The 20,409-nt window shown below is 43.7% G+C and overlaps 1 protein-coding gene across 1 annotated transcript; it reads left to right on the forward strand.

Annotated features, from left to right (window-relative positions):
* Window positions 1–3,304: 3,304 nt before the first annotated feature.
* On the forward strand, window positions 3,305–20,072 carry chpt1 (choline phosphotransferase 1). The gene is made up of 9 exons (XM_042335194.1): window positions 3,305–3,573; window positions 8,904–9,051; window positions 9,507–9,648; window positions 11,113–11,197; window positions 14,529–14,660; window positions 14,804–14,962; window positions 15,375–15,500; window positions 15,853–15,960; window positions 19,454–20,072. Exons 1-9 carry the CDS (start codon window positions 3,340–3,342, stop codon window positions 19,565–19,567), a joined length of 1,248 nt encoding a protein of 415 aa, XP_042191128.1. The 5' UTR covers window positions 3,305–3,339; the 3' UTR covers window positions 19,568–20,072.
* Window positions 20,073–20,409: the final 337 nt, after the last annotated feature.

Below are 20,409 nucleotides of genomic sequence, written 5' to 3' on the forward strand. Positions count from 1 at the left end.
TTTTTGTTCTTCTACGAAAAAAAAGCTGCAAAAGTAGCCATTAAATTAAAGAGCAACTCTTAATGGGTTTCTTTATTCCCAAACTGAATGAGCCAATTTCTAATTATCCGTCTTTCTGCTATCCCGGGCACTGCTGGAAACTGAAATTTAGTTGAGCGCAGTCATCTGAAAGCCAAATATTGTGTCTGATTTCCAATAACTTCTGGCAGATGGCAACATCAGGGAATGAAGATCCCACTTCCAGCTGCAGAATTCGCACAGCGAGACATCTACAGCTTAATAAAAATAATAACACTTGCATTTGATATCACACCTTTCACAACGGGGGGGCCTTTTTTACATAAAGGAAAAGCTCTCCAACCTCCTTTACGCTAACAAGAATAGTGATCCTTGCACTTGACAGGACATCTTTTACCGAGCAGTAAGTCAGCACCTGGTTGTTAGTCGATTGGCGATCGCTTTCCAATAATTTTAAAGAAGTCACTCAATCCACGGCTGTCTGTGGGGACGCTGCTGTGCGCCAATGGCTGCCGCGTTCCGCCCACAAAATATAGTCGATTCGCTTTACAAGATATTCTGCGAAGAGCTTTGAGACGTCTCGAAGATGTGATAAGGCGCACACACACAATAACAATGCGTGTGTTAGTTATTGTGTATGTGTTACTGTGTGTGTGTTACTGTGTATCTGTGTGTTATTGTATGTATGCTGTGTGTGTGTGTTACTGTGTGTGTTATTATGTGTGTGTTATGTGTGTATGTGTTACTGGGTGTGTGTTATGTGTGTGTGTCACTGTGTGTGTTGCTGTGTGTGTGTTACTGTGTGTTACTGTATGAGTGTGCTACTGTGTGTGTCGCTGTGTGTGTGTGTTGCTGTGTGTGTTACTGTGTGTGTGTGTGTTACTGTGTGTTACTGTGTGTGTGTGTGTTACTGTGTGTGTGTGTTACTGTGTGTTACTGTATGAGTGTGCTACTGTGTGTGTCGCTGTGTGTGTGTGTTGCTGTGTGTGTTACTGTGTGTGTGTGTTACTGTGTGTTACTGTGTGTGTGTGTGTTACTGTGTGTGTGTGTTACTGTGTGTTACTGTATGAGTGTGCTACTGTGTGTGTGTGTGTTACTGTGTGTGTGTGTTACTGTGTGTTACTGTATGAGTGTGCTACTGTGTGTGTCGCTGTGTGTGTGTGTTGCTGTGTGTGTTACTGTGTGTGTGTGTTACTGTGTGTTACTGTGTGTGTGTGTGTTACTGTGTGTGTGTGTTACTGTGTGTTACTGTATGAGTGTGCTACTGTGTGTGTCGCTGTGTGTGTGTGTTGCTGTGTGTGTTACTGTGTGAGTGTGTTACTGTGTGTTACTGTGTGTGTGTGTGTTACTGTGTGTGTGTTACTGTGTGTGTTACTGATGTGCAGACATTACTCAGCCCAATAATCATCTCAATCATTCTCCTCCTCAGTCACTCCCTGACCTGAACCCCCACACTCCCCCACACCCTCTCCCCCCCACACCCCACACCCTCTCCCCCCCCTCACCCTCTCCCCCCCCACCCCCCTCACCCTCTCCCCCCCCACACCCCCCTCACCCTCTCCCCCCCACCCCTCCCCCCCCACACCCCTCACCCTCTCCCCCCCACACCCCCCTCACCCTCTCCCCCCCCCCTCACCCTCTCCCCCCCCCACCCTCTCCCCCCCCTCTCCCCCCCCCACACCCTCTCCCCCCCACACCCCCCTCACCCTCTCCCCCCTCACCCTCTCCCCCCCTCACCCTCTCCCCCCTCACCCTCTCCCCCCCACACCCTCTCCCCCCTCACCCTCTCCCCCCCACCCCCCTCACCCTCTCCCCCCCTCACCCTCTCCCCCCCTCACCCTCTCCCCTCACCCTCTCCCCCCACACCCTCTCCCCCCCCACACCCCTTAACCCTCCCCCCCCTCACCCTCTCCCCCCCCACACCCTCTCCCCCCCCACACCCCCTCACCCTCTCCCCCCTCACCCTCTCCCCCCCCTCACCCCTCCCCCCCCCACACCCTCTCCCCCCCTCACCCTCCTCCCCCCCCTCACCCTCTCCCCCCCCCACCCCCTCACCCTCTCTCCCCCCACAGCCCCTCTCCTCACCCCCTCTCCCCCCCCCGGGGTTCGGGCTGATTCTGGCAGTGGCTCCTTCCGGGAATTTCCTGCTGCCGGAAGCGGCGGCGGTGAGTGTGGGAAGAGGGGGAGAGGGAGAGGGAGGAGAGAAGGAGGAGAGAGAGGGGGAGAGGGAGGAAGGCGGAGAGGTGGGAGGAGAGAGAGAAGGAAGAGGGAGAGAGAGAGGAGAGGGCGGTGGGGGGGGGAGAAGGAGAGAGAGAAAGAAAGAGGGGGAGAGAGGGAGTGGGGGAGAGAGAGAGAAGAGGAGAAGGAGAGAGGGAAGGAGGGAGTGGGGGAGAGAGAGAGAGAGAAGGAGAGAGGGAAGGAGGGAGAGAAGAGGAGAAGGAGAGAGGGAAGGAGGGAGTGGGGGGAGAGAGAGAGAGACAGAGAGGGGAGAGGGGGGGAGTGGGGAGAGAGAGAAGAGGAGAAGGAGAGAGAGGAGAGAGGGGAGTGGGGGGGAGAGAGAGAGAAGAGAAGGAGAGAGAGTGAAGGAGAGAGGGAGTGGGGGGGAGAGAGAGAGAAGAGAAGGAGAGAGGGAAGGAGGGAGTGGGGGGAGAGAGAGAGAAGAGAAGGAGAGAGAGAGAAGGAGAGAGGGAGTGGGGGGAGAGAGAGAGAAGAGAAGGAGAGAGAGAGAAGGAGAGAGGGAGTGGGGGGAGGGAGAGAGAAGAGAAGGAGAGAGGGAGTGGGGGGGAGAGAGAGAGAAGAGAAGGAGAGAGAGAGAAGGAGAGAGGGAGTGGGGGGGAGAGAGAGAGAGAGAAGGAGAGAGGGAAGGAGGGAGTGGGGGAGAGAGAGAGAAGAGAGGGAGAGGGAGTGGGGGGGAGAGAGAGAGAAGAGAAGGAGAGAGAGAAGAGAGGGAGTGGGGGAGAGAGGGAAGGAGGGAGTGGGGGGAGAGCGGGAGGGGAGTGGGGGGGAGAGAGACAAGAGGAAAGGAGAGAGAGGAGAGAGGGGAGTGGGGGGAGAGAGAGAGAAGAGAAGGAGAGAGAGAGAAGGAGAGAGGGAGTGGGGGGGAGAGAGAGAGAAGAGAAGGAGAGAGGGAGTGGGGGGGAGAGAGAGAGAAGGAGGAGAGGGAGAGGAGAGAGGGGAGTGGGGGAGAGCGGGAGGGGAGTGGGGGGGAGAGCGGGAGGGGAGTGGGGGGAGAGCGGGAGGGAGTGGGGGGAGAGCGGGAGGGGAGTGGGGGGGAGAGCGGGAGGGGAGTGGGGGGAGAGCGGGAGGGGAGTGGGGGGGGAGATGGAGGGCCTCCTGCGGCCTCTGGACGAGCAGCAGTTGCGGCACTTGGAGCAGCACCGCTACAGCGCCGCGGGCCGCTCACTGCTGGAGCCGCTGCTGCAGCCCTTCTGGAACTGGCTGGTGCTGCTCCTGCCGCCCTGGGTGGCCCCCAACACCATCACCATCCTCGGCCTCCTCAACAACATCGCCAGCACCGCCCTCCTGGTCACCTACTGCCCCACCGCCACCGAGCAGGTGAGGGGGGGGGGGGAGAGGGGGGGAGGGAGAGGGGGGCCACCGAGCAGGTGAGGGGGGGAGGGGAGAGGGGGGGGGGGGGGGAGGGGGAGAGGGGGGGGGGCCACCGGAGCAGTGAGGGGGGGAGGGGAGAGGGGGGGGGGGCACCAACTGCCACCGAGCAGGGGAGGGGGGGAGGGAGGGGGGGGGAGGGGAGAGGGGGGCCACCCAACCGCCCCCCCCCCCGCACCTCGCCATTGCCATCGCCATCTCCCCGCCCACATCTCCTCTTCCCCTCTCTCTCTCTCTCTCTCTCTCCATCCCCCCCTGTCCATCGCCATCTCCCTCCCCCTCCCTCTCTCCCCCTCCCCTCTCCCAATCCCCCTCCTCCATCCCCCTCTCATCGCCCCCCCTCCCTCTCTCCATCCCCCTCCCTCTCTCCCCCCCCTCTCTCCATCCCCCACCCCTCTCTCCATCCCCCCCTCTCTCCATCCCCCCCCCCCCTCTCATCCCCCCCTCTCTCCATCCCCCCCACTCCCTCTCTCCATCCCCCCCTCCCTCTCTCCATCCCCCCCTCCCTCTCTCCATCCCCCCCCTCCCTCTCTCCATCCCCCTCCCTCTCATCTCCCCCCTCCCCTCTCTCCATCCCCCCCCTCTCTCCATCCCCCCCTCTCTCCACCCCCCCCCTCTCCATCGCCCCCCCCTCCCTCTCTCCATCCCCCCCACTCCCTCCCTCTCTCCATCCCCCCCCCCTCTCCATCGCCCCCCTCCCTCTCTCCATCGCCCCCCTCCCTCTCTCCATCCCCCCCCTCTCTCCACCCTCCCCCTCTCCATCGCCACCCCCCTCTCTCTCTCCATTGCCCCTCTCTCCATCCCCCCCATCCCACTGATTTTTTTTGGATTGTGTGCGCGGCTCTTTAAGTTCTGCATCGTTCTCCGTCAGTCCGGATGGGTAGGAATGTGCGCGTTGACCAGGTGGGAAGAGAACAGATTGGGCGCCCATCGCTGACAGATTGCCAGCACTCGCTGCCAGGGCTCACCCCTGAATAACGGACGGGCACTCGGCAGAGGTGCGCGGCGGGGATCCGGGTGCGAAGACCGTAATAATAATCCTTGTAGGCGAACACCGCAAGAAATACCCCTCTCTCTCGAAATAGCGAATCTATCTGTTAACGTCCACCTGACCAGACTACCTGTACCCTCAATTGAAGGAATAAGTAGAGCCAAACACCATCAGGAGAGGACGAGGTGAGGCATGACACTCGATGCCTATTATTATGGGGTATGATCCGGTGGGATGCTGCTGGGGGCAATTGGCTGCCGCGTTTCGCCCACAAAATGTACAGTCAATTCACTTTACAGCATTTCCTGTGAAGCGCTTTGAGACGTCTCGAAGACGCGATAAGGCACTAAGTGAAATGCAAGGATTATTATTATTTATTACGCAGAAGATCTTTCTGTCCGGAGCACCTGAACTAGGGTTGGGAGCCGGTACATTTTTACTGGGTTATGTGTGTTTCCTGCAAGACCGGGTTAAAATGCTATCTCTTTAATAACAACAATTATAAACACAGTGACATTGTGTGGATTTTTGTTCCAATGAATTTTTTGGCAGTAAGAAATACTGGGGTAACTTCTCAGCTTGAGTGTTTTTTTTCAGTTTGCGTGGATTAAGCAGTCGACCAGGTACCAAACGTGCACAGGTTTTTAACGTGGGAAATTTTGGTTTCGATCAGTAGCACAAATAAAGCACATATTTAGACCATCATGGCAATAGTTTCATTGAGATGAATGGACGCATTGCAATGCCGCTGACATTGAAGTTGCTGGACTACGGAGCACGGTTTTTGAAAGTCACAGATTCAACTTCTATGTTGGACTTTTCTCCGAAAGGCACAGAGAGTTGGAATTTGAACTGTTTCTTTTGGTGACCATTGGCTGGGCAGAGATAAATCTTAGGCCACACAGCTCTTATCTGTGTGCAGAGGGAGATCACATTGCAATTTTTTTTTGAGGGATCAGCTGATCATTACATTGTCTTTAAATATTGTTATGTACTTCCTTTACCTACAACTAAACTGATGAGTATAGGGTGGAGTCGGCAGTACATGGGAGTGTTCTTAAAAGTAATAATAGGTATTAAGAATAGACTTTTAAATTGTGATTCAGTTCAACTCCCATTTTTTTTCCCCTCTCATTTTGCTAAAGCTGTCTCAGCCCCTTCAAGGAGAAATGGTGTGTGGAGCAGTGATTTGAGTTGATGTTCCTGACGAAAAGGGAGAGCAAGTTGGAGATTTAGCCACTATTTTTGGTTATTTGTTGACAAGAGATTCAGACGCAGAAGGACTTTTGGACCAATTGTTTCCAGAGTGCCCCAGTGACTGCCTTCCTTCTCGTTGCCTGTGCTACAGTAGTAGTTCTTAAATGTCACACTTACAGATGGTTTGACAGACCCTTGTTTTGCAGAACGCCTGCTAACCTCTCAGTCGGCAAATAGTGCCAGTTGGGGGAGAAACAAAAGGATAGAAGAATTATAAAAAGAAATTGAATTATTCATTTCATCTCCAAATATAACTGAAGCTGAGTAGCAATTAAAAAAAATCTTCTTTGAGTTTGAAAGCAGAGAGTATGGGAGGGAGCAAGGCAAAGGAGTTCAGGGAGAGAGTTCAAGAGAGGGCGAACAAAGTGAATGAAAGCTCACCATTGATGGTTGGGGGCTGTGGGGTGGGAGATTGCGGGAGATGTGACGCAGGATTGAGTTGGGGGGAGTGAAGGGAGGAGTGAGCTCTGTGGAGAGTAGGAGAGCAGGAGATTGTGAAAGGTGAGACATTTGGAGGTATAGTAATTCTCACAGGAAGGGAGCTTATTTAGATATTCATTAAATACAGCTGTGATTTCAGTACCTATTCAATCACTAAGAACTCCCATCCAACCAGTTCTACGCTCACTAGCTTGTTTGGATTGCACACATGCTTGCCTGGTATTACCTCACTTTCGCAGGAACAATGTATAGAAATAAGGAAATAATGTGACCTAATATCTGTAGATGTACATGTCTACTGCTCTGGCTACACCTACCAGAAAGAAGTCTGTTTACCTGTTTCTCTACATTGTCTGGACATTTGGTTACACAAATGCTCACCTTGTGTTCAGATGTTACAATGCTTGAATACGCTAGCATTAAACACTTACTTTATTAATTTTTTAAAATTAAAAACAAACTTTCTGCCCATTAGATCTAGCCAACCAGATTGGCCATATTACAGATATGCTGATGTCCAGTTTAGATATTGAGGTAAAAATTCATAGAAGTTGATAAATCAGTTGGGTTTAATATGAACTTATATTGAAGTGTTGTCTACTCTTTCTCACGAGTTTCTCATTCGCTTGTTGCTATTTGGAAGTGAGATGAGTCATTAAGATTTTTTGTGTATTTATTGCAACTTTAAAGGAGCCTAGCAGTTTTGCTGATCAGTGAGATTTGAAATTGTGACTAATTTCTCTCCGTTTTGTCTAACTATGATTTCCACTACAGGTATATTGCCTGCCAAAGGCTCTTCACTAAAACAGCAACTTATATTGCTCCCTTTTTTGCAGGATAGCATATCAGAGTGCTGACTCCTATTTGTCCACCGTACTGCTAATTGGGGGTCATTATTAATCACAAGTCTTTATTGTGCAGCCTTTGTGATATGGTCTTATGCACTTTGCTCTTTTATAGTTTGCATGTGATGTGATAAATGATTTAAAACGAGTGTTTTCACAACATAGAGGAGCGTTGTCAGATAGAGGAGCTCTATCTTTGACATAACAAAGAAACTCTTTAAAACATCTTGCTTAATTGGTTTGTAAGAGATAGCATCATATTCAGTGTTCATTCTCGTGAATTTTCGAGACTTCTGAGGCCTTAGTACTGGGTGCTCAGGTGACTTAAGTTACAGAGCAGTTGGGAGTGGCTCAAATCCATGTTTGGGACTAGATGTATATTCGCACTTTTGCTTCAAAATAGCCAAGTGGAAAGGTTAGGGGTATGCATATACTTCAGATGAGGAGAGGTTTGGGTTCAGCCAGAGAATATTAATCGCCAGGAGCACACATTGAAAATAGCCTTTGGACAAGGTGCACATGTCAGCAGAACAGCGTGGGTTGACTCCTCGAGTCCTATTCAGTTTCCTATTAAAACCACTTAGGTTTCTTTGCGCTACTCAAGTTAATCACCTCCTAACTCGTAACTCCGCTGCCCAACCCTCCATCACGCAAGCACTTACTGGCTGCTTTGATTGGCGGGGAAATGATGGCTTGACCCATCGACCCATTTGCACTCAGCAGGCCGGCTGCGCTGAATTGTGGGATAAAGTAGTAGACCTACGTGGAGTCCTGTAGCTCAGTGGTTAGAGCACTCACTTTGCAAGTGAGAGACCTGAGTTCAATTCCAGGCAGAGGGCGAAACCTTAGGCAAGTTTCCTTACTCCACACAGAGCCTAATAATAATCCCTCCATGACTGTTTGTGGGACATTGCTGTGCGCAATTGGCTGCCGTGTTCGCCCACAAATATACAGTCAATTCACTTTACAGTATATTCTGTGAAGCGCTTTGGGACATTTAGAAGACGTGACAAGCGCTATATCAAATGCAAGGAATATTATTATTATTATTTATTACGCGCAGAAGAACTTCACTCCCTGCGATTCCAACGCTCGCTGGTAAGTGCACGTAGGGCAACGGGTCGAGATGCATTGAATCGCAGGAAATGTCATCTTGATCCGTTGCCACATGCGCACTTACCGGTTGCAGTGAATTACATATGCGCAGCGTAGATAATTGATTACATTGGATTTTATACGACTTATATAGTTTACCTGTAACTTGGGACTTTGCATAAGCCGTATTAAATGTCGTGGGCCCGACTTATGTGATTTTTACTCAAATCTCTCCTCATATCCTAATTCTTAGGCCAAAGCAGCATTTGGTACAATGTTAGGAATTGCGACTGCTCAGTGTATAGCACTGTACCATTAAAACATGGATTTAAATTACTTACCAAAAAAAAGGAAATTTGTGTTTATTTGCTAAAGTTAAAAAAGCGCTTGGCAGTTATTATTATTATTATTTTGCTGATCAGGACAGAACCGTGAGAACTGAATTTGCTCCTATTTTCTTCCTTTAAAGGCATATTTTTTTTCTGAAAAAATCCCTGTGTCTTCAACTATATTAAATCTCATATTTCCTTGACTGCTGCTGCTCAGAGCTATATTGAAGCAATGTAAATGGTGCTGATTTGCTGCTCGATTGTTAGAGGGTGGATTTTGCATTATAAAAAAAACTTACAATAATGTATTAATCTTTTTAGGCACCTTGGTGGGTATACCTGCTTTGTGGCGTGGGTCTATTTATTTACCAATCTTTGGATGCCGTTGATGGGAAACAAGCCAGAAGAACCAATAGCAGCTCTCCTCTTGGAGAGCTTTTTGACCATGGCTGTGATGCCTTCTCCACAGGTACCTCAGTACGACGCAATTCCAAACTAATACACAAACTACTTTTTAGCCGACTGACGATATTCTGTTCCTGCCGAGCTGGTAGAAAAAGCTCACAAAGCTATTATTTAGAACAGGGTGATGCAAATGGCGGCCCGCGGGCCACATCCGGCCCAGGGGGTGATTGGATCCGGCCCGCGAAACATTTTCAACTTCGGGTCGCCCGCTTCCTCCCTCCCCGGCAAACCGTCATCATGGCAGTGGCAGGACAGGCCGCTCGGAATACGTGGTTGGTGGTAAGGAGACCCGCTGGCCATCCCCTCAGCTCAAGAAGGACTCCCCTAACAGACTGCAGTAATGGGCGGCATTAATTCCCCCGCACGTTGAGCCGCCTGTAGCAATAACTTAGTTTCCTATCATTGTCATTTGTTTGTTTTCTTGCAATATTGTGATTGCTTCCCTTCTTCTTCTTGTAGTTTTTGTTGCCGTGGGATCGTGTACAGCCATTCGTCTTGGAACCGATCCAGGCTTGATGTTCTTCGCTTGCTTCCTTGGCCTTTTTATGTTTTATTGTGCTCATTGGCAAACTTATGTTTCTGGGTCACTGCGATTTGGCAAGTAAGTACAATCGAGTTCCTCCCTTAACCCCATATACAGCAGGAGCTTAGCAACATGTTCTCGTGTGTGCAGAACTAACTTGTAGATCTGAAACTTTAAAATGAAGAAAAACACAAAAGCAGCAAACTAAATTTAGGATCAAGTAGCTACAAATCAGGTCGTTGCAATGTGACCTTTCCAAACACTTGACTCATCACTGGTGTAAAGCAATGTGCCTTTCAACTTCTTGTAAGATTTGAACAGCGTTGAATGAAGTTTGGGACTTGAAGGGTTAATGTTCAGAGTTCAATCATTTTTGGCAGGAGCTGTACTCCTGACCTGGTTGCTAAGGACACCCTCTGATTTGAGTCAAAGCAGATTAATTGGAGGTTGGACGGCGGGCTTAAAAGAGTAATTTAAGCAGCAGGCTTTGTTGTCAGGAAGTTACTGTTAGATCATGGCAATCAGGTGAAGGTGAGATTAGGCACCTGGAATATTAGCTACAGGTGTGGGATGCAGAAACTCTGTCAGTACATGTTGAGCGTAAACTAATCAAACTACCCTAACGTGGCTCGCTGATCAGATGCTCTATACAGTCTTCACTATGATGTGCTACTCGTCTGTGACTTTAGCAAATTCTCTTCCATTCAATGGGACCTGTGGCATTTTCAGTCAGGTTTTGTCACTCCACTTCACAGCTGAATGTTGGTTTTGCAATGAAGCACAGCGCTGGTCGAAGGCTGTGTGTTGGGGAACATGTTGGATTTTAAAATAGAAGAAGCCATAATATGCAGTGCTGACAACCTTGTAATTAAATATGTTTGTTCATTTGTGCGTTAATGCTGTGGTCCTTTGATTTATGACCTGAAATATAATCATATAGCTGATTATTTCTGAGGCAACCCAGTCTTTAAATCAAGTTAATCCATTGTACTTGAAATGCAGCTATAGCATTCACAGAATGTTAAATCTTGGAGAGGGTTGTAATTTATATGATTTTATATGACTTTTATATTTTATATTACCGAGTCAGAAGGTTGTGGGTTCAAGCCCCACGTTGGCACTTGGAATAACATAGTCTAAACTGACAATCCAATGCAGTGCTGAGGATGTGTTGAATTGTTGGAGGTGCCGTCCTTGGGATGAGACGTTAAACCGAGGTCCCATCCACCTCTTCAGGCGGACGTCAAAGATCCCCTGACACTGTTCGAAAAGAGAAGGGCGTTTCTCCCAGTGTCCTGGCCAACTAATCCCTCAAATAAAAAAAAACTGGTCACTCGCTCCATGGCTGTTTGTGGGACACTGCTGTGTACAAACTGGCTGCTGTGTTTCACCAACAAAACTCACAGTCAATCCACTTTACGATATATCCCGTAAAGCGCTTTGAGATGCCTCGATGAGATGATAAGGCACTATATCAAATCAAAAATTATTATTTATTAATGTCTCTCCTTAAATCACTGATTTCTCTTTATCTCTGAATAGAGTTGATGTAACCGAAGTTCAGACATGCATCGTGATCATCTTCTTCTTATCTGCTTTTGGAGGAGCTTCCTTATGGGATTCTGAGGTAATCTGTAAAATTACATCATTTTTTAATACTTTTGGTCATTTTTCATAGGATACAATATGAAGTAGAACTTAGACAGACAGCTGCTGTTCTGCCAGATCGCCTGCCAGACATCAAGTCTTGGATGAGCCTCAGCTTTCTCCAACTCAGTGTTGACAAAATTAGATTTGTTCTCTCCACTGCAGTTGATGGCTCCGGTTTAGTATGGCAGGTTGTATCTCAATTAGTTACAAAAGAGTGACAATGTTTGCAGCTATGGTTTTAAGCATTTGAACTGGGTCAAGCAGCAAGCAGCACTAAAATACTTGCTACTGAGTATTTTAATAGAAACGGGGATATGACCAGCTCCCGAGAGACTGTTTATCAACTCAAAAAAACCCTGTGTAAAACCTAGAAATGTACAGAGATCCTCCTTACCCACCCGAGATACTACTGTGACTTTCATGATTAAACTCACTAGCTGGGAACTTGCGCCGTTGGGAAACTAAATAACTTTTCTTTTAATATAATTGCTTTTCAAATGCCTCATTCGATTTGACAGAATTCAGCTATTTCATGCCTTAATTAGCAATTATATTTTGATCCCTACAGGAGAAAATGAATATCTTCACACAGATAGAGGCAGTAGCCTAGTAGTGCTGAAGTTTATATCTACAACTTTGCCACCATTAAAGGCACTTCTTTAGCTGCTTTCGTGTAGGATGAATGTCTTTAAGCACTTCACAAAGAACACAAAGATTTTGCCTACATGTAACATCTATAGTCACTACATTTTACATTTTACTGTAAATCCTATGAAGTGCTTCGACAAGTCTTCCTGACATGAAAGGTTCTGTAACAAATGCAAGGAATATTATTCTTATTTTATCACCGAGCAGGGGATCTGTCTTGTTGGTGTGTCTTTTGGCTAGTTTTTCGGCAGTGATACCTAGCTCTCCAGTCGTGGCACACTGTGTTTTCTCTTCAACCATGCCTTCAGCTCCCCTCTCGACTCTCTACCCCCTCCTCGCTCCCTCCCTTCCCTCCCCCTGACCATTTCCTCCCTGCTCGGGTCCCGACCCAACTGTCCAGCGTATTTGGGATGTCCTCCCGACATGAAAGGTGCTCTATAAATGCAATCTTGTTGTTGTTATGTCACCCACACATGCAGCTGGGCCCTGGCTCTCTTCAAAATATCTGTTCCACAGTAACTGAGAGGATGAGGCAGAGACTGCAGATGTTGGCATCAGTCAGCAACTCAGAGGAAGTACTGAAATAGTACCTGAGGTGGAATTCAACTTCCGCCCACACACACACACCAAAAGAATCAACTGCGGTATCCTGTGTTTGATTGGTCCTATAAATACCTGCAATGTCATTTCTTGCACTGTTGCCTCTGAGGCAGAATGTTGTGGGTTCAGGACTTTTCAGCTCACAGTCTGGGCTGACACTCTGTGTTGTTGGCGGTATCGTCTTTCAGTTGAGACATCAAAGGGAGGTTCTGTCTGCCTGTTCAGATGGGCTTTAAAGATCTCATTGACAAAGGAAAGGGTGTATCACCTGGTGTTTTGGCCAGTAATCTCCCAGATATAAAACTAATAATCAATTACTCCATGGCTGTTTGTGTGACTTTGTTGTACACAAATTGGCTGCCCCTTTTGGCTACCAAATTCAGTCACTCCACTTTACAGGAAACTCCAAAGCTCTTTGAGACTATGAGAAAATAATAAATATGTTAAATGCGAGGATTATTATGAATCTAAATATCTTTGCGGATGCCAGCTTAAACCTGGGTCATGTCACAGTGCTTCCTATAGCGTTTCGCCCACAAGATACGGTCAATCCACTTTACAATATATCCAGTCAAGCGCTTTGAGATGTCTCGATGATGTGATAAGGTGCTATATCAAATGTAAGGATTGTTAGCAGTAGCAGAAGCATAACAAGGACTGCAGTCCGTTCTCTTTGGTTGTTGTTTTTATAGCACTTAGTTCTAAAAATGGTTCTTCAGCTATGTGGCAGTGTCCTGCTGGATCAAAGTGTTCCATCTAGTGGCCCGACCGAAAACCACAAAGCCTAGTGAAAGAGGCGATTACAACACTTAAGCCACCGTGTCATACACTCGCTTTTAAACTCATTGAAAAGTGAGATAAGTGGAGTTTGTGGGAAGTAAAAGAATTGAGGGGTAAAAAAAAGAGCAGGGAAATGGGATTAATAAACTATGGAATAGTCTTGACTGTTCTCATATATTCTTGTGAGTAATGGCCCTTTTCATATGGCATGAATACAGCTCAGTTCTAAGTTCTCATCCAAAATGCTTGCTTAATAGGATTATTAATGTCTGTCTGAAGACATTGCAGGACTGTGTTTGTCCCATTCCCCTGTATATGTGCTCAATTAACATTGTAGTAAATTGGTCTACCAGCAAGTGAGCAATCTGGTATGGAAGGCAAATGAAATGGTGAGCTCCTTACCACTAAATAGGCAGAAGTGTCAGAATTAAAGCGTGAGCAATTAGGATTGTTTCCATTGTGAGAGCTGAGGTAACAACTGCATGGGGTAATCCACACACATTTAGAGATGGGTGATATTGAGTAGCTAATGTACACCAACTAACTACATTAATGCTCGGTAGAAGCCTCCCCCTCCCCATTTCTAAAATGTACTGTTCAGGAAGAATCAATGGTGATAACAGTAAGTAGGAAATGGCTACTGAAGGGAGGTATTATTTGCTGATAGTAATGTTTCAAAACAGCTTTCCTTACCAAATTGCTCACTGGACCAAATTTGTTATAATGTTAGTTGAGCATATCTATTGGTATTTTTGCATTCTGCTGTTGTATATATCTCTAGGAAATGTTTAATTGTTCAGTCGCTAAGAATTTGTCATTTCACAAGAGTACTTGTAGATTTTTTTTAAATTTAAATAAAAGTGAATTTGTTTTGTGAAGCAATGTGTACATTCTGAACAAATCTTTGAAAATAAGTTCCTCCGTTATAATGGAATGACAACCTGAGAGGTTTCAAATTGTACATAATTGGGGCACATTTCATGATCAGTGAAATTCAACTTGTGTCCTATAATACAGTATTTACAACATGATTCTTTTGTTGGTTTTTTGTTCTCTGCTGCCTGTGGATATTTCCCTTAAAACTGCACGTGGAATGACTAAAGAAAGGTAATTTTCTTCTAAACCTGTTGTAGAAAACATTGACGTATAATGCAATCTGTTGGGGTTCATTCACAATAACTGCTAATGAGCAATATGTGGCAGTTATAGATGTGATGTTCTCACAGCACATTGTTACTGTTGATGTGTTGTTCACTAACCTGTTTATTTCTTCCAAAAAGATTCCAGTAGTAGGATTGAGATTGAAGATATTACCAATCTTTGGAATAATAGGAGGAGCAATATATTCCTGTACAAATTACTTCCACGTCATCTTCACTGGTGGGACAGGCAAAAATGGGTCCACAATCGCCGTACGTAGATACAAGAAATATTTACAAGTGTTAATACATTCAAAGTTTTAGTTATGTAATTACCATATGATGACTTAAATGATTTGTTGGAATTTCCAGTCGCCAAGAGGTTTAATTGATTATGTCTTCCATTGTTTCTGTAGGGTACAAGTGTATTATCACCATCCGTGCACATAGGTTTGATTATAATAATGGCCATAATGATCTACAAAAAATCCACATCTCATCTGTTTGAGAACCACCCTTGCCTCTACATATTAGCATTTGGATGTGTAGCTTCAAAGATTTCCATCAAATTAGTGGTATGTTAATTCAAAATGGATGTTTCTCTTATCCCTCGCTCAGTGTCTAATCCTGCCATTGTGCAGCGCTTCCAGCCTCTATGCTTTGTGAAACCTCTATGCTTTGTGAAGCTTCTATAAGTTGTTCTATGTTGCTTTTTTAATAAAACACATGAGACGTTTCTTTTCAGTTGAATAAATCAGTGCTTTAAGATGCTAGCCTGCATGAAGGGAGTTACATTAATGCAAGTTGTTATCCTGAAATTGCAGCTGTTTATTTAAAAGTGATATAGTGCCCATTGTACTGTATTTATTTGTTTCAAGTATACTATTTTACTATTCAGATCACATATAATTTGCCTCTGGTGGTTAGTTCGTTACAATAAGTTTCTAATTGCTTTTGTTAAAAATGTATTGCATATCTCTTTTGAAGGTGGCACATATGACGAGAAGTAAAATGAAACTACAAGATACAGCATTTATAGGACCAGGATTACTGTTCCTCAACCAATACTTTGATTGCTTCATTGATGAGTACATTGTACTATGGGCAGCTATGGTGAGTGTTTTGCTATGTTGGTTTCCTCTGAAAGATTGAGTGACTAAATTATTTTTTTGGGTGGGGGGAGGGATTATTACCCCTAGAAAACGATCCACTCATTGACCGTGTCCCTATTTACAGCTAATTAAACAGAGGTGTGTTTAGTAAGGAAACTTGCCCAAGGTTTCGTCCCGCTGGGGAATCGAACCCGTGTCCTCGCTTGTGAGGCGAGCACGCTAACCACTGCACTACAGGACTCCACTCTATACAGGGATACATCTAACAAAATGATTTTTTAACAATGAAAAGAATGCACAGTGAATTCAATCTTATTTCTTTGATATCCAAGACCTGTCTTTTATTTTTTCAGATCCTCTCCCTATTTGATTTGCTGAGATACTGCATTGCTGTCTGCCTTCAGATCGCTTCACACCTCAAAATCCACGTGTTCAGCATTCCACCACAAGCTCCTGAGCAGGTTCAGAATCACCATGACTGACTATTTGCCCAAAAGGAGAAGGAAGAAAAAGAGGGACCACACAGGTGGAGATGAAACATTACTTAACAACAAAGATGGTCATGAACTGATAACCCAACAAGAAATTCTTATTGAACTAGAAATTCCAATCGAAATTCCTTTAATTATCACTCAAATTGCTGTGCGTTTTATCAATTCAATATACTTTCAAAAGAATGTGGGTGAGGAGGGATACTAAATTCTTCCAGCTTCAAACAATTTATTTCTACCTATTCCTGTTCACCTGATTTACATGAATCATTCACGTTTTTATGCATGTCTGGTTTCTTTCTTTGATATTGGTGTAGACTCAATTCATAGTATATTGTGCAGATCATTTAAGACCCAATTTTGATCCCTTATCTGCATTGAGCTACCCAGCCTTAGATAGGGCAGGCTTTTTATTGGAGGGGGAGAGGGTGAAAGAGAGGAGAAGGTCACTTAATTGCTCCCACCAGCTCCAGTTGGAGAAATGACACAAAACTACCAAGCTTTCCACTCCTTTTATGGTGTTCAGTGACCACTGCTGCAACATGTGTGAACAGAAACAGGCCTTGGTTGCAATGACGACACAACAAAATAGTTCACTGAACCTCAGGCAAGGCTCACACATAAACAATGACTATGGAGGCAAAGTTATAGAGTAATAGTTGTCACACAGACCCCAGTTCAAAATGCAGTCTTCATGAAGCTAGGATATTGAGGGTAAAAGTAAAGTGATAGTTACAAAAAGAGCATCAACACTAATAATACAACAATAATAATCCAAACATTGATATAGCACTTGTCACATCGTTGAGCGCTTCACAGAAGACATTGTATGGTGAATTGACTATTTTGTGGGCACAAACAAACATGGATTGAGCGACCAATATTTTTAAGGGATTATTATCCCCAGAAAGCATATAAACAATGAATGGTAATTATTTGTAGGATATCAAATATTTCCTCCTCCTGATGGGCAAATACTTTGTTTTTGATACTTGGATCGATTTAAACTGATTGCTGCTTACAGCTACATTGTTCCATTTTAAACTGTTTGCAATTATTTGTTTGGACAGTGTCATATAGAGATGTTCATTAAGATGGTAAATCAGCACCTTACAAAATGAAACAATTTGTAGCTGAAAATAAATGTTTAAACTTTTAATTTTCTTTCCAATATACTTTGAGCTGTTAACTTTTGAACTGTACAATGTTTTGACCAACCAACGGAACTTGAAATATTCAAACAATCCAATCATTTGTCTTTTTAAAACAGAAATCTTTTAAAATATTTGTCACTGTACTGTCAAATGAATGTGTTACAACACAGGATGCAGCCAGGCACCTGTTTTTAACTGTAGAAGATTATTGATTGAGAACAATTATGTTATGCAGAAGGTTTCAGAATATTGTCGGGAACAAATTGAAACACGTTTGTTAAGTGTAGCATTTGCCAATGGTGTCTTATGTATTGTAACAGAAACCGTTTTATATTTTCTAAACAAGAGAAACCAAACTTTTGCTTTCCTATTCACTAATTGGCCAATATCTGTTACCTATTTCTCTTAACATTCGGTTACTATGCTCTATACTTTTGTACAGTAGAGCCCCATTATAACAAAGTAGTTGTGAGTCCATAAAATGCCAATCAGCATTATGATGTGGTTCAAGTCAGCATTTACTTTGCACGTTTGCGGAAAGCCACCTGGTTTCCCATTCTTAGAAATGTCTAACTTTCAGGTCGCTACCGACAAAGTTTGTGCCAGTTTTTTGCACACATTTTAGATTGTTTGGTAAGTAACTATCAGGCTCACCAACAAATCAGGCTGTAAGTGAAACTGCATTATAATGGGGTTCTACTTTAGATGCATAATTAGAAGTACTGGAAGTTATTGCAAAATAACTGCAATAATTGCAAAACTAATCCCAATCATGCAATTGAACTACAGTGGTACTACTTGCATTATTAAGTGATGTTTCTTGTACTCAAGTTCTCTGTGGGTAAGAATGTTACTTTTATTTTGCTTTCTATTCAACATTTTGTCTCTTTTTTAACATTTTTCAATTAAACTAAAAATCATTGCAAGTACAAGTATTTGTCTCATTCAACTTTATTTTCCAGTGATGAGTTAGAAAAAAGGTTTTGCAAATTTGTTTAGGTAGTGTTGAGTCATTGATTTATTAATTACCATATTTCCTGTGATGCACAACTACAAAACTGAGTTTTAATAGATGGATCCTATAGACATCCACCATTATAGTGCAGACAGTTTTTTTAATTCTTACAATTGTCAACTTTACAAAAACACGAGGTAGCAAATTAGAGATTTTCTACAAATGTTTTATACTATACTTTCATGAATAGTTATCTTTGAGCAAACTGCAGTTTTTTAAAATCTTAAATTACAAAAATGATGTCTGAACCAGACTTCCAATAAACATTCTGTTTGCTCTTGCCAAATACAAGGCTTATGTATTATTGAACAAGCCATGAGAAGCATTGTTAAACAAATCACATCATTCGCAAAATTAAGTTGATTTTTTTGCTTAAGAGTCGGTCAGTTTTTTTTTCCAACATTTATTTCAAATCAGTTGGAATGCTTCATACTCAGCTAGTGCTGGCATTTTAAACGGGGCGGTGGAACAAAATGAATCCTGTTCAACGGACCACACACAAGATTTAAAAAATCTAGTGGGAAGTGGTGAATTTTTATCAGCACTCTTCAATGAGATGAAATTCTTTAATATCAAATAGTTTGAGAAAAGAAAACTCCCAACATTAAAACACCTATTTTGCAAAACCTTTCTCTAGCAATTCATTTTATTGGGTGCTTATTTTGCAACGCAAAAATCGCAGCTACATATCAATGTTGGGATCATTAAACTGGTAGTTTTTTGGGTGTCTTCTCCAAGCTGCCTGGACTGACTTGCAAGAAGCTATTTTTATACTAAAACACTTTTTCTTATGCAATTTTTCTTAATATTGTCTTCTATTTAAAGCACTGAACATGGTTGCTTTCCTTCTGAGTAGGTTAACATTATTTTTTAATAGATCTGTTAAATAGTTCTGGGTGTACTTTTCTTTTAAACTTGTGGTTGAACACACTTAAATGTGACAACATTTCTAAGTCCTAAATGCTAATGTTAAAATTGTATTACACTTTTTAATGCATGACAAGAACTACATTAACAATGCTTAATCTTTTCAAAGGAAATCATTAATTTAGCTGGCTCTTTTTAGATAGCAAATATTTTTGAAAGACCAATAATTTGATTGTCTGGGTGGCCAGTTTATTATACTGTTCACAAAAATAATTAACAATTTTCAATTGTATTACTAACTAACATTTGCAGTAACCTGTGTAAATGCCATAAAACTGAAAACTACTATACATTATACAAATCTTCACATTGAAAGAATGAACATTATATTAACTATGATTTTTATATTAACTATTATGTTGCATAGGTGAACGTTACAGCTTCCGCCTGCATTCAGAACATGACTGAAGAGACTTGCAAACACGTGCCATTTCCTGGTGCTGCTGTGTTAAATGAGAGACAATTGTTAGAACAATTATGAAATGCATTATATTGGATCTACAAAATGGTACAACCAATGTGAACAGGTAACTGGATTTGCAATCTGACCCCACAATAGATGATCCTTTTTTAAAATATTGAAAGGTTTTATAGTGCAAACTCCAATTAAGCTGTTTGATGGTTTAAATCCTTTGCAAAGAATAAGTATCTGATTGGGAGCGGCATTAAAGATATAGGGATAGGTGAGAAAAAAATCTAACCCAACCGTTTCTATTCTGTGAAGGTGGGAAAGAAATGAAGAGAAGAAAGCCATGATTAGTAGAGATAGATGAATATTTGGGATTTTTTTTACTCAATTATGTTTGGAAAACCCGGACTATCTATGAATAACTTTCTACTGGGAGATGGAATGGGAGATAATTAGCCTGGTTTAGTGGATGGAATGGGCTGAATGTTTTTTTTTCCTCATGTTTTACGTTTTTGTAGGTCAAATTGTGTAATTGATTTTTTTAGAAATGTATTAAACTGAAACTTGGTCTATTTAATATGTTGTGTTATTCATAGAATGGGTATATAATATATGCAAGTTTTTTTTCTTTTTAATTTGACAATACATAGGTGTCAGCCTGACTCAGTTGGTAGCGCTCTCAGCTCTGGGTCAGAAGGTTGTGGGTTCAAGCCCCACATTAGGATTTTGTCCAGTGCAGTGTTGCATTGTTGAAGGTGCTGTCCTTCAAGTGAGACGTTTAACAGACACCTGAACAGGATTTTGGTTTACGATTCCATGGTACTCCTTAAACAGAGAAAGGAATTTTCTCTGGTATTCTGGTCATTAATCATAGATGAATTGGTCAATCACTTCATGGATGTGAGACTCTGCTG

Source organism: Callorhinchus milii, unplaced genomic scaffold (genome assembly GCF_018977255.1).
Source record: "Callorhinchus milii isolate IMCB2004 unplaced genomic scaffold, IMCB_Cmil_1.0 Scaffold5, whole genome shotgun sequence".
NCBI classification, from domain to species: Eukaryota; Metazoa; Chordata; class Chondrichthyes; order Chimaeriformes; family Callorhinchidae; genus Callorhinchus; species Callorhinchus milii.

Coding starts and splice junctions, on each gene's coding strand:
- chpt1 (XM_042335194.1), top strand. CDS start 3,340: ATGGAGGGCCTCCTGCGGCCTCTGGACGAGCAGCAGTTGCGGCACTTG. Junction 9,052..9,506: donor CTGTGATGCCTTCTCCACAG/GTACCTCAGTAC, acceptor TTCTTCTTGTAG/TTTTTGTTGCCGTGGGATCG. Junction 15,961..19,453: donor CACCACAAGCTCCTGAGCAG/GTTCAGAATCAC, acceptor TATGTTGCATAG/GTGAACGTTACAGCTTCCGC.